A 14,957-nucleotide genomic window follows, 5' to 3' on the forward strand; every position below is an offset into this window, starting at 1 on the left:
GTCAGGCTTTTCTTACTCTTACAATTTCAAGAATCCTAATCAGTCATTCCTGATTATCCTGTCCTATGCCTCTCTAGTGCCCAAGCCAGCTCTCTCTAGTGTGTTTCTGTCTCTCTGTTTCATCTCTCCCTGTCTCTCCCCGGTCTTCTCTCACCCCATCACTCCCACACCTGTTTCACACACCTGAGCTCTTAGGTAGCCTGTCTTTGAAATGTTGAGTCCTTCCTGGAATATTCTGTCTACCTGGATGCAATAGTGCATGTCCAAAGTTTGGATACTGTCCATGTTCATGAAGTAAATAGGTTTGCTTCATTATTCATTAGCTATGAATTACCCCGGATTACTTACACTTAATTTTATGGAACATAAAGCTATAAGCTGAGACCAAAGTAAAGAGAAATTGAACAAATCATTGAGACTCTATAGTTCTACAGTGTATGTGTTTATTAGTATTGATGAAACTGAACACTTTCACCTAGTAACCATTCTTTCATAATAAAAATTAAACTTTTGCTCTTTAGCAAGTGAAACATTGTAAAAATTGTGAAACTCCAGCATATTGCCCTTCATTGCCTGGCATGAACAGTCTAGGAAATCAAAGTTATTCAGATCAAAACAGTCATTAAAATGAATGGAGAATTGTACAAAAAATATTCCAATTAATAAATTTAGTAATTGTTATCCACTGCTGCTTGAAATCTTTGGCTTTATTAAATTTCTTGAACTTTAGCCATGGTTATGAAAAGAGCCTGTTTAGTTAGGCACAAAATAAAGACTGACCTATTAGCTTGGTGCCAGTGCTGAAAAGAGGTTGGCTCTAATGAGAAATTTAGTATACCTAGTTCCACATTGTCATCCTCTTTTTATTCTTTCATGGACATAGTTCAAGAAGGAAATGCTCACACTTTAGAAAGAGAGGAAGGGTTGTCAAATAGAAATATTGCTGACTGGTGGTCCGAAATCCTGAAATCATGTTTGGGCTCAGCCATTTATTTTTGAGCAAATTATTTCATGTCTAATGTTTAGTTCCTCATTGTTGGCTTCCATATTAACAGACATATTGAAAATGCTCTGTAAAGTTTAAAATGCTAAGTATTAGTAAGTAGGATTATGACACCCTATTCAGAAGAAAAAAAAAATTAGCAACAACTGGTTATATGAGAATCTAGTGATATTTGCAACACTTTAGATGGATTTGCTTGTTTTTTTTAGTTTATTTACCAAAATTCCTTAAAGGTTCTAGATGCATAGGTCCAACTCTACTTGAATAAGTCTTAAAATAATTAATGTAGAAAAAAATTTTATAAATAGTAAATGGAATTGTAAAAAATTTATACCTCAGTAAAACAAAACATAAAATCTCAATCATAGGGCTGTCTAGTGTATAAAAGTAGGGAACCGTATTTCCTATGCATTTCAGATGAAAATAAGTATTTGGAATTCTTCTATCTAGATAATTGCCTTAGTTCATTAAAACCTTTAGGCTATGTTTAATTTTCTTCTTTTAAAATCCATATAATTGAGTTTGTTTAAATGACATCTGTACTAGTTATTCTGTGCCTATGAAGCAAAGTAAAGAGTATTATTAGTGACCTGGAAAATTCAATCTTAAGTAATCTAGTTTACAATCTTGGTATACATAGATTGTAGATTATACCTAGATTTTGCCTAGGTAAAATTAACTTTGGTTTTAGCTTAATCAAAATTTATACAGCATATGTATTTTCAAATAAGTTTTAAATGTTGATTGTTAGAAACAATAAAATGTGATTTTAAAAAATATTTATATCAACAGGTTCAATTAGAGTTGGCATTAGAAATTGAGACTGCATTGTTTCTTTCCATGCTTTAAATGAATCGTTAAAGCCACTCTTTGTTTGGCCTAGCATATTTCATAATTATAGGAATCCAGCAGTTCTCATTGAATTTGCTATAAAACATGTTCAGTTGTTTTGCATTAAGGCGTAAGACATAAGAGTTAGAAGTGTTTCCAATAACCTCCGTTTGTTTCTTCAGCTTCAGTCCAGCTGCCGTGGCAAAGATCCATTTCACATAATAAAGTGCCCTATTACATCAAGTAAGTTGATTTTAATTCTCCTTTATGATACCAAGACAATAAAATTGTGTTAATAACTTAAGAGGCTTTTCCCATGTAACTTTAAAAACTGGATTTCAAACCTATTATAAGAAGGAATTTATATGTTTATATGGATATAAAGAATATATATTTAATATTTGAAAAAATTAGTTTAAAAATCAGACTGATATTTGTAATTCATTATATTAGGCTATAGGTAATATAGCTAATATTTTTATAAAGCAGATATTAAAATATTTGGGGAGAAGGTCAAAATTCCTAAATATTCTTGACATAATGAACACAGTTTCTCCAACTGTATTGCTTCTAAGCCATTTTTGTCTTCCAGAAAATTCATCTAAAAAGTACTTGTACTCTTCCCATTTTAGTCCACCAAAAAGAAATAGGATTTTATCATTAAAAAGTTCAATATTTTCAAGTTTTTTCTCAACTTGTGGAAATTATCTGCAATTAGTTTAGGCTTAATATCCTGCACTTTTGTTGTCCACTTAACAATTTCTCCTTTTTTACATAGTAAGTTTTTCCATATTATGTAACATTTTATAAATTTTGTATAATTTACAACAAGGTCTGCATAGGATTTGATCCTTGCCTTAGTCTATGTGTTGTCATTGGGCAGAATGGTAAAATACATCTTACACATCCCTTGAAGTGTAAGTTATTGATTTACAGTGTGATAAAGGTGATGAGAGTTTTAGCTGAATCTATTTTATATATAAAGTGGTTTCATTTTGAAAGGAAAAATTCACTATTATCTGGAGTTAACTGTGTCTCAGGTTAGTCTTATGACCATAGGCAAGTCAGGTGAAGATCTCTCGGCCAAGTTTCCTTTATATCTTTCCTAAAGTGGCATGTGGTATCTTCAAAATTTGTGCCAAGACTAATAGTCTATTTTTTCAGTATCCCTCTTCCTAAAAACTTTGTGTGTGAAATCAAAATGCTTAAGAAATACCATTTTCCTATGAAGGTTTTATTGTGGTCTGAAATATATCCTCATATTTAAAAAAGCAAATAATTTTGCCATAGTCATAGCAAATATAATAAGCAATATATGTTACATTGTCTTAATGCAACTTAATACTTTTATCAGTGTATAATCCGCCATGTACTGAGTTGTGATAAATTTAGTATAAGGTAACAAAGCGGTGGATTGGTATCAAATGTATGCAGGCATGAAAGGAAAGAAGTCAGAGGCTCAACAAACAGACATTTTTATTAAGAGAAGATGCTCTGGAAATAAGTTTATCTGTACCATTTTTCTAGAGTCCATATATATGTGGTAATATACAGTGTCTGTTTTTCTCTTTTTGACTTACTTCATTCTGTGTGACAGACTCTAAGTGTATCCAATGTCTCTACAAATGACCCAATTTTGTTCCTTTTATGGCTGAGTAATATTCCACTGTATAAATGTACCATATTTTCTTTTTTTTTAATTTATTTATTTTAATTGGAGGCTAATTACTTTACAATATTGTAGTGGTTTTTGCCATACATTCACATGAATCAGCCATGGGTGTACATTTGTTCCCCATCCTGAACCTCCCTCCCGCCTTCCTCCTCATCCATCCCTCAGGGTCATCCCAGTCCACTGGCCCTCAGAACCCTGTCTCATGCATCGAACCTGTACTGGAGATCTATTTCACATATGATAATATACATGTTTCAATGCTATTCTCTCAAATCATCCCATCCTCACCTTCTCCCACAGAGTCCAAAAGTCTGTTCTTTGCATCTGTGTCTCTTTCGCTGCCTTGCATATAGGGTCATCATTACCATCTTTCTAAATTCCATATATATGTGTTAATATATTGTATTGGTGTTTTTCTTTCTGACTTAGTTCACTCTGTATAATGGGCTCCAGTTTCATCCACCTCATTAGAACTGATTCAACTGTGTTCTTTTTAATAGCTCAGTAATATTCCATTGTGTATATGTACCACAGCTTTCTTATGCATTTGTCTGCCAATGGACGTCTAGGTTGCTTCCATGTCCTGGCTATTGTAAACAGTGCTGTGATGAACATTGGGGTACACGTGTCTCTTTCGGTTCTGGTTTCCTTGGTGTGTATGCCTAGCAGTGGGACTGCTGGGTCGTATGGCAGTTCTATTTCCAGTTTTTTAAGGAATCTCCACACTGTTCTCCATAGTGGCTGTACTAGTTTACATTCCCACTAACAGTGTAAGAAGGTTCCTTTTTCTCTGCACCCTCTCCAGCATTTATTGTTTATAGACTTTTTGATAGCAGCCATTCTAACTGGTGTGATGTGGTACCTCATTGTGGTTTTGATTTGCATTTCTCTGATAATGAGTGATGTTGAGCATCTTTTCATGTGTTTGTTAGCCATCTGTATATCTTCTTTGGAGAAATGTCTCTTTAGTTCTTCGACCCATTTTTTGATAGGGTCGCTAATTTTCCTGGAATTGAGCTACAGGAGTTGCTTGTATATTTTTGAGATTAATTATTTGTCAGTTGCTTCATTTGCTATTATTTTCTCCCATTCTGAAGGCTATCTTTTCACCTTGCTTATAGTTTCCTTCGTTGTACAAAAGCTTTTAAGTTTAATTAGGTCTTGTTTCTTCATTTTTGCTTTTATTTCCATTATTCTGGGAGGTGAGTCATAGAGGATGCTGCTATGATTTACATCAAAGACTGTTTTGCCTAGGTTTTCCTCTAGGAGTTTTATAGTTTCTGGCCTTACATTTAGATCTTTAATCCATTTTGAGTTTATTTTTGTGTATGGTGTTAGAAAGTGTTCTAGTTTCATTCTTTTACAAGTGGTTGACCAGTTTTCCCAGCACCACTTGTTAAAGGGATTATCTTTTCTCCATTGTATATTCTTGCCTCCTTTGTCAAAGATAAGGTGTCCATAGGTGCGGGGATTTATCTCTGGGCTTTCTATTTTGTTCCATTTATCTATGTTTCTGTCTTTTTGCCAATAACATACTGTCTTGATGACTGTAGCTTTGTAGTATAGTCTGAAGTCAGACAGGTTGATTCCTCCAGTTCAAATCTTCTTTCTCATGATTGCTTTGGCTGTTCAAGGCTTTTTGTATTTCCATACAAATTGTGAAATTATTTGTTCTAGTTCTCTGAAAAATACCATTGGTAGGTTGATAGGGATTGCATTGAATCTATAGACTGCTTGGGTAGTATACTCATTTTCATTATATTGATTCTTCTGATCCATGAATATGGTATATTTCTCCATCTATTTGTGTCCTCTTTGATTTCTTTCATCAGTGTTTAATAGTTTTCTATATACAGGTCTTTTCTTTTCTTTTATTCTTTTCATTGCAATGATGAATGGAATTGTTTCCTTTATTTCTCTTTCTGTTTTCTCATTGTTAGTGTATAGAAATGCAAGGGATTTCTGTGTGGTAATTTTATATCCTGCAATTTTACTATATTCATTGATTAGCTCTGGTAATTTTCTGGTGGAGTCTTTAGGGTTTTCTATGTAGAGGATCATGTCATCTGCAAACAGTGAGAGTTTTACTTCTTCTTTTCCAATCTGGATTCCTTTTATTTCTTTTTCTTCTCTGATTGCTGTGGCTAAAACTTCCAAAACTATGTTGAATGGTAGTGGTGAGAGTGGGCATCCTTGTCTTGTTCCTGACTTTAGGGGAAATGCTTTCAATTTTTCACCATTGAGGATAATGTTTGCTTTGGGTTTATCATATATGGCTTTTATTATGTTGAGGTATGTTCCTTCTATGCCTGCTTTCTGGATGGTTTTTATCATAAATGGATGCTGAATTTTGTCAAAGGCTTTCTCTGCATCTATTGAGATAATCATATGGTTTTTATCTTTCAGTTTGTTGATGTGGTGTTAATCACATTGATTGATTTGCGAATATTGAAGAATCCTTGCATCCCTGGGATAAAGCCCACTTGGTCATGATGTATGATCTTTTTAATGTGTTATTGGATTCTGTTTGCTAGAATTTTGTTAAGGATTTTTGCATCTATGTTCATCAGTGATATTGGCCTGTAGTTTTCTTTTTTTTTTTGGCATCTTTGTCTGGTTTTGTATTAGGGTGATGATGGTCTCATAAAATGAGTTTGGAAGTTTACCTTCTTCTGCAATTTTCTGGAAGAGTTTGAATAGGATAGGTGTTAGCTCTTATCTAAATTTTTGGTAGAATTCAGCTGTGAAGCCATCTGGTCCTGGGCTTTTGTTTGTTGGAAGATTTCTGATTATGGTTTCAATTTCTGTGCTTGTGATGGGTCTGTTAAGATTTTCTATTTCTTCCTGGTTCAGTTTTGGAAAGTTGTACTTTTCTAAGAATTTGTCCATTTCTTCCAAGTTGTCCATTTTATTAGCATTTAGTCGCTGATAGTAGTCTCTTATGATCCTTTGTATTTCTGTGTTGTGTGTTGTGATTTCTCCATTTTCATTTCTAATTTTGTTGATTTGATTCTTCTCCCTTTTTTTCTTGATGAGTCTGGTGGATTGTTTGTCTATTTTATTTATCTTCTCAAAGAACCAGCTTTTAGCTTTGTTGATTTTAGCTATAGTCTCCTTTGTTTCTTTTTCATTTATTTCTACCCTAATTTGTTATGATTTCTTTCCTTTTACTAACTCTGGGGTGCTTCATTTCTTCTTTTTCTCATTGCTTTAGGTGTAGAGTTAGGTTATTTATTTGATTTTTCTCCTGTTTCTTGAGGTAGGCTTGTATTGCTATGAACCTTCCCCTTAGCACTGCTTTTACTATATCCCATATGTTTTGGGTTGTGTTTTCATTTTCATTCATTTTTATGCATATTTTGATTTCTTCTGTGATTTGTTTGTTATTCAGAAGTGTGTTGTTTAGCCTCCATATGTTTGTATTTTTAATAGTTTTTTTTTCCTGTTCAGTTCAGTCAGTTCAGTTACTCAGTCATGTCCAACTCTGCAACCCCTGAACCGCAGCACACCAGGCCTCCCTGTCCATCACCAACTCCCAGAGTTTACCCAAACTCATGTCCATTGAGTGGATGATGCCATCCAACCATCTCATCCTCTGTCGTCCCCTTCTCCTCCTGCCCTCAATCTAGGTTCACAGAGTTACATGGAGATGAGAAGAGGGAGGAGGGAGATAGAGGTGACCAGGAGGAGAAGAGGGGGAATCAAAAGGGGCGAGAGCAGTCTAGCCAGTAATCAATTCCCTGTTTTCTCTCCACAGTCTGGAACACGCAGAGAGTTTCACAGAGTCCCATAGAGAAGAGAAGAGGGAGGAAGGAGATAGAGGTGACCAGGAGGATAGGAGGGAGAGTCAAAAGGAGAGAGACCAGTCTAGCCAGTGATCAGTTCCCTAAGTGTTCTCTACAGTCTGGAATACCCAAAGAGATTCAGAGAGTTAAGCAGAGAAGAGAAGGGGGAGGGAGGAGATAGAGGTGACCTGGGGGAGAAAAAGGAGAGTCAAAAGGGGAGAGAGCAATCAAGCCAGTAGTCACACTCCTAAGTAAAAATGAATACTGAAGATTGGATTCTTAAAGGTACAAAATTGATATCAAATACCAAAAAGCCAAGATTAAAAATCTAGAGTAGAGTTTAGACTCTCAAAAATACAATATTAAAAAAACAAAACAAAATCACAAAAGTTAAAAAAAAAAAACATGAAATTTGCTTTAAAAATAGGGCCTTTATTGGCAAGGTAATAGTAGGTTAAAAATGAAAATTAAAGCAGTAATAAAGAACTTAAAAATTAAAAAAAATTTAAAAATGATAATAGTAAAATATATCTAGGAATTTCTCTGAAGCTGTTGAGGGCAGTGTGGGGTCAGTTCAGTTTCAGATAGTTCCTTGTTCCAGCTTATACTTCTTCTCAAGGTCTGTAGGTCCCTTCCAATGTAGTCAATGCTAACTACACGGGTTTTAATCTGTTGCACCTGTCACTTACAAAGCGTTTCTCATTTCTTTGTTTATTTTGGCTTCCTCTGTTTGCAAGTCTCTTCAGTATCTAACTTCCACCCTGACACAAGGGGGTAAAGGTGGTCATTTATTTAGGCTCACTTGTTCAGTTGTGCTGTGGGATGGGGGAGCGCTGCAAACAAATATCACTGGCGTGTGTGGGGAGTGCTCACAGTGTCTGGGCCACACTGGATTTGCCCCTGCTCACGGCGTGTGTGCTTTCCCGGTCTACACTGCTCAGGCTCCAGGTTGCTCTGCAGGAGCTGTCTAAAGCAGGCCCTGCATTGCCTGCACTTCCCAGGTCTAGGCCGCTCAGGTTCAGGTTCTTGGGTACTCCACAAAGGCACAGACTCGGTTGGGCCTGCGTTTTATTCCCTTCCCATGACCTTTCCCTTCCCAGGTGCTTGGTGAGCACAGTCTCCCCAGGTGGATCGGTGCATCTTATCACCTCCCCTGTCCCTGCCGCTTGGTTTCCCGATGTGCAGTGGGCGTGCCGTCTCAGGTGCGCCGTGCCTCTCCTCTGGGGAGCTGATCTCTGGCTGCGATCCTCCTGGCGGCTGTCAACCATCCAGGATCCCAGGAAGACTTAGTTAGCAACTGGGAGGCTGCTCGCAGTTTGGTAGAGGATGCAGTCTCTGAGGGCGAGTTTGCTCCTCGCCTCTGGCTCTGGCTATCGCCCCCGCCTGCCTCCAGCGGGGGATGGGCTGGTCCGCTGCTGGCCAGCTCTCCTCTGGTATTCGCTCAGTCCTTTGTTCTGTGAGCAGGCCGGCAGTGCCTTAGATTAGAGCTTTTCTTGGGAAAGTTCTCTCTCTCTCTTTCCTCTTTTTCTTTTTTTCTCTCTCTCTCGCTATCTCACAGTTTGGGTTGCTATCTCACATTAGCTCCCTCAGATTGTCCTCAGGGCGTTCAGGCACGGTCCTTACCCTAAGCAATGCAGCCCGCACCTCCCTGTTCAGTGCCCCCTTGCTGGTGGCGGATGCGAACCTCTGGGCTACTTTTCCCTACTTTTCCCCTCAGTTGCAATTAGGCACATAATCTGTGGGTTTTATTTATTTATTTTTTCCTCCTGGTTATGTTGCCCTCTGTGATTCCAAAACTTTCTACAGACCCGCCAGTGAGAGGGTTTCCTGGTGTTTGGAAACTTCTCCTCTTTTACGACTCCCTCCCTGGGACAGTCTCCATCCCTAGCCCTTTTGTCTGTCTTTTTATCTTTTATATTTTGTCCTACCTCCTTTCGAAGAAAATGGGCAGCCTTTCTGGGTGCCTGGTGTCCTCTGCCAGGGTTCAGAAGTTGTTTTATGGTATTTGCTCAGCGTTCAAATGATCTTCCGATGAATTTGTCAGGGAGAAAGTGGTCTCCCCATCCTATTCCTGTGCTGTCTTAGGACCGCCTCTCTATACCATATTTTCTTTATTCATTTTTCTGTCTGGATGTTTAGGTTGGGAGCCTCAGATGTGTGCTCTGTGATGACCTAGATGGATGGGGTGGTGAGGGGGTGGGAGAGAGGTCCAAAAGGGAGAGGACATATGTGTATATATATAGCTGATTCACTTCATTGTACAACAGATACTAACACAACATTGTCAAGCAGTTTAACTCCAATTAAAAAAAGAGAAGATGCAATCATCTAATTCAAATGTGACATTTTAATTTTTATTCCACATAATAATAATGATAATTATAGTATTAGAGAATTTTAATTTGCTTGGTGAATATTGACTTGAATATTACAGGTTTTGATATAAATCTGACATACTGCAGTAGGCAGAATCTGGCCATATAAAGATACCCACTTCCTCACCCCTGGAAGAGAATAGGTTAGGTTATATGAGGATGTAGAAGTGGGCATGATCCAGGGATGCAAGCAGCTTCTAGAAGCTGTGAAAGGCAATATGCTCTCAGAACCTTCAGAGAGGAACACAGCCCTGCAAACCTTGATTCCAGCTCAGAGAGATATAGATAATAATTTGTTACAGCACAGACTGTATGGACTGTATTTATATGGACCTCTAGATTTTGTATGGTACATGTATTAGTTTTCTATTGCTACTGTAACAAATTATCATCCATGTCTCCCTGAGGTGGAATCAAGGTTTGCAGGGCTGTGTTCCTCTCTGAAGGTTCTGAGAGCACATCCCCTTTCTTTGACTTTTGGAGCAAATAAAAAAAAATATATATTTTTTTACTTTACAATATTGTATTGGTTTTGCCATACATCAACATGCATCTGCCATGGGTGTACACGGTTCCCCATCCTGAACCCCCCTGCCACCTCCTTCCCCTAAATTAAAAGGAATTTTTGTGTGTTCAAGTTGATTAAATGTGACTGAGCATTACATTGTCTAAGTCAAAATTTCACTAGATCAATATTTTTATAATTTGGGGAGGATCTAGCTGAACTGTTTCCTTACACAGTCTAGAAGTCCTTATGGGGCAGGCAGGTAAAGTGAAGGCTGGTTTCTCTGGCATTTTATTTGCTAGAGTGTATAACTAGCATTTCAAAATAAGTATAACACATTGATGGCCAATATTTTTAATGTGGCCTATAGGATTGTAGCATCCTGAAATATTTTGAATGCCATTAATGAAAGATTGGATTTTCTTAAGTATTTTAAATTTTTAGTGTTAAATGTCTTAGGATTTTCAAATATTTCAAAATCTGCCTGTGTATATAGAATGAATTTTTTTATATTTAGAAAACTTGTTTAACCAGATTGTTCCATTACTTGCTCTGATGTGAAACCTAACAGTTTATTTAGACCTCGTAAAGAAGGCACATCAATCACTAGAGATAAGGTTATGTAGGCCAGTGTTTCCAGATGAAAAATTATTATGAAAACAAAATTTATTTCCCATATAAATTAATAAGTAAGTAAATAATGAATGAAAAGGATTTTAATATATCCTTCCCTTTGCATGGTTGCACAAGTAAGTAGAAGAAAAATGTTAGAAACACGTTTTACATGATTGTCACGCAACTAGAGTTTCCTGAAACATATTAAGATATATTAATTTGACCAACAAGAAAGTAATATTCCAGTAGAAATATTAGATATTTTCACTATTTAAGTATACAGTTTTATGTACTCTAATGCTAGAGGATAGTAAGAAAGTTGGCAGAGAATACGAAGGACAAATTATTTTTATTTTGTATTTTAATTTTATTGGTCAGTTAAAACATACTTGGATGGTTCCTCAATGCATTTCTTTCTCTCTATTAATATTTTGAGGTGATCTGCCATGGTTCCATGACTTATTTATTTCTAGAAAAAGATAGGATATAGATCTGAACTGTAAGAATCTGTATAGTGTAAGTCCCTCTGTTAATATCTTAAGTTGAAACTCATATCTTTCAGTGATCTTGCTGCTTATAAGATAGACTTTCCAGAGCTGATCTAATCATTTTTTCTTTTCTACTATAGTCCAATGCCAACTCATTGCTCCATCAATTTAAGAAAATTTGAAATGACTCTTGCTGCCTTCACAGTGTACAATAATACTGTAAAATCAAGATCTCTTTCTTTGTGAATTTTTGGCCCTGCATTGTGCTTTGTACAAGTTGTTCATTTCCTCAACTAAAAGTTAACATCCACAGAGTTTCAGGTATAAAGGGAATGATGAATAAAAGCCTTGAGATGAATTTTCTTAATATGTCATAATTATCATGTAAAACTCATTGCTTCTCTTTTTGATGCAGAAATAATAATAATAATTCATAGTCATAGAGGGTGATAATAATGATCATTGTAATAAATGATACGTTTTGAATATTCACTTGCTAGCCACTGTGCTAATCCTATGCCTGGGTTATCTCTTTTAATTCCCACAGTAGCCCAGTGAAGTATAGGTACTATGGTGGTGGTTTAGTCGCTAAGTTGTATCCGACACTTGCGACCCCATGGACTGTAGCCCGTCAGGCTTCTCTGTCCATGGGGCTTTCCAGGCAAGAATCCTGGAGTGGATTGCCATTTCCATCTCCAGGGGATCTTCCCGACCCAGGAATCGAACCCAGGTCTCCCACATTGCAGGCAGATTCTTTACCGACTGAGCTATGGGAAGCCCATAGGTACTATCATTACCCCATTTATAGACAAGGCTGAGAAGCCTGGTAGGCTACAGTCTGTGGGGTCTCAAAGAGTCGGACACGACTGAGCGACTTCACGTTCACTTTTCACTTTCTAAGTCATAAGTACACACATAACTTGCTTGAGATCACATAACTGGTACATGTCAGAGCTGGCATTCAAACTCCAGGGCCTGAAACCTTGGCAGGTATGCATTTACTGCCTCTTATTCTCTGTGTTAGAAGAGGTAGAGAACAGAAATTTTTAGTTCATGGAAAATGGGGATGGGATGAAAGGTTATATTTAGGGAATGCAGTCAAGTGGAGAAATTAGGAGCAAACATCCTTTCTTTCATACTGTAGACTGGTTACCATCTATTGTGCCCCTGCCATGTGTCAACAGTGAAATTCAGGGCTGTCTTAGGACAAGGCCTTGCTTTCTTCCATGTTGCACTTTGCCTTTTCCGTAGGATTCTCCATAAGCTATTTTCTGTAGGCCTGATGTATGATCAGGGCTTCCCTAGGGGCTCAGTGGTAAGGAATCCGCCTGTCGATTGAGCTGGCATCACCTAAGCTCAATCCCTGGGTCATGAAGATCTCTTGGAGAAGGAAATGGCAACCCACTCCAGTATTCTTGCCTGGGAAATCCCACAGACAGAGGAGCTTGGAGGGCTACAGTCCATGGGGTCGCAAAAGTGTTAAACATGACTCAGCAACAATATATGATTAAGAAAAGTTCACACTGTGGTCTGACAATGGACTAAGTTGCTCTTCTGTAGATAGTGAATGTCGTTTGCCACAGTCCTGCCAGTGGGATGGTGACAGTTTGGAGGTGGTGGGGAGAAGACTGTCTGGCCCTCCTCTACTTTTTCTCATGCACAGGGTCTGGAGGTTTCTGACACTGGGGAGATTTCCATCTGTGAGGAGCACGGCCAGCAAAGCTGGCTTATAGGTCCCTTGGGGCTTTTAGCATAGCTGCTGCCCTACCTTATTCAGCTTGTTAAGTAAGCCATCCTGGTTCATAGAATTTCACGAGGGGTAGTTAGGAAATAGAGCTTTCCTCTCTCTCTCCACAGTGGCTTCTCTAAACCCCACATGTGTGACTTTTCAGTAAGCCTTAATACAGATGATGATTCTGCTCTTTATGACAGCTTCAAGCTCAGAGCTCAGTTCTATAGCTTTATTTTCCCCATTAGAATCTGAAGTACAAAGTTTAATTCTTTCTAATGCAGTCACACACACCCAGCTTTAACATGAAGACTTTAGTCATCTCTGATTATATAGATAATACCTGTCACCTTCCCTACAGCTGACATTCCTCAATCTTACAATGTATTCACCAGAATAAATGAATCTTCAGCTACAAATACCACTACCTTGCAGTCTCTGCCTTTTCTAAAGCCTCCTTATGAATAGGTCTAAATCAAGATTTCCCTACATTTATTACATTTAGTCTCTTTTATATTTTCCTTTTCCATCCTTGTGTTCATTATGGGTAATCCTGCAATACTGTTTTGGACCCCTCTCTTGCCTCCCAAGGGTACCCTCTGCTGCCCTAATTCATCAATTCCTAGAAAAAAAGATGAAGTTTATATTTGTAAATGAAATCTTGGAGAGCAAGTAGTTGTTCTTTATAGCAGTCATGCAATTTATTTGCATAAACTGTATATACTTGTCTCATTATGTATGTACAGTCTAAAGGAGAGAATTAATGCTTATTTCTTTAGAGGAATTGTGAACCCTGCTTAGATGATGTAGGTGAAATATTTCTCCCCTTAATAAGAGCAGAGAGGAATGGCAGCATGGGAAATTCAAATATCCAGCCTCACTAGGAAATCACAGCTAACAAAGGTATAACAACATCAAAAAAGAAATTAACATAAAACATTTTATCTTTAAAGGTTAAGGAAACTCATCCCAAAGCAAAATAAATCCACAACAAAGATATTTCTAACAATGAAAGATACAGTTCTCTCTGAAAGGCTTCCCAAAGCAGCCCTCATCTCTCTCCACCTTCATCAGGATGGGAAAGGGTGTCTTTTTGATCCCTGAATTTTAAGTGGAGAAGTCTTTTTTTCCAGAAATGGGGTTTGTGTTTTTGGTTTTAATGATAAAGAAATAAATGAAACAGAAATATAAGAGAATGTCCTAGAGAGTCTGCTTTTCTGAGAAATGATCTGTGACTTTATTTTTATTGAAAATAAAATATTTAAAACTCACTGGGCCGAATCTGCTGATGAGGAGGTAAGAATGAATTTGCTTTATAAGAAAATTAAGTACCTTGGGATCACTTAACCTCCTGGGCTTGGGGGCAGCTTCAGACAAAGGAGCGTACCTTAGCTCACTTGGAAACCAAGCAGCAGACTGCCTGCTCTGCAGCAGCCCCAAACGGGCAACTTCTAGAGTACTTACCAGTGTAAATGGTTTGTTGAGATAATTTAGGTGGAGCTGACGTTGTCTTAGAAATATATCGACTAGCTCAGGACTTGAGAAGATATCTTTCCTGCCATTCATCCATATGTTGCTGGTGCCAGAGATATTATAACCATGAAGTGGAATTTTGGCTTGGAATCTTCTGGATTACTCAGCTTCATTGATTTATAACAGCACCATCAGTCATACTGTACAATTTGATTTTTAGGGTCAGGGAAGCAATTAATAAATTTTACCATATAGCATAGGAAGGATCACTGAGGGATCATTAAGGAAAAAAAAATGATATCTGAACTTGAATTTGTAATGATTCAATTTTTAAAATAGTCACTACAATTAGCAAAGGTACAGAAGTAATAATGATCAAATAAATAGTGAAATAAATAGAATATCTTTTTCTGTACTGATTATAACCTGAAGTGATACAGTAAAAAAAATTTAATACAACCCTATAGTAAAAATTAGA

The 14,957-nt window shown here is 37.3% G+C and overlaps 1 protein-coding gene across 1 annotated transcript in view; it reads left to right on the forward strand.

The window, feature by feature from the left end:
- UTRN (utrophin) overlaps positions 1-14,957 on the forward strand; it is a 556,038-nt gene that overhangs the window by 452,219 nt on the left and 88,862 nt on the right. Inside the window, 1 exon segment of the mRNA XM_070376815.1 lies at positions 2,017-2,077. Coding sequence (XP_070232916.1) covers positions 2,017-2,077 — 61 coding nt within the window.

The sequence above is a fragment of the Bos mutus genome, chromosome 9 (genome assembly GCF_027580195.1).
Source record: "Bos mutus isolate GX-2022 chromosome 9, NWIPB_WYAK_1.1, whole genome shotgun sequence".
NCBI classification, from domain to species: Eukaryota; Metazoa; Chordata; class Mammalia; order Artiodactyla; family Bovidae; genus Bos; species Bos mutus.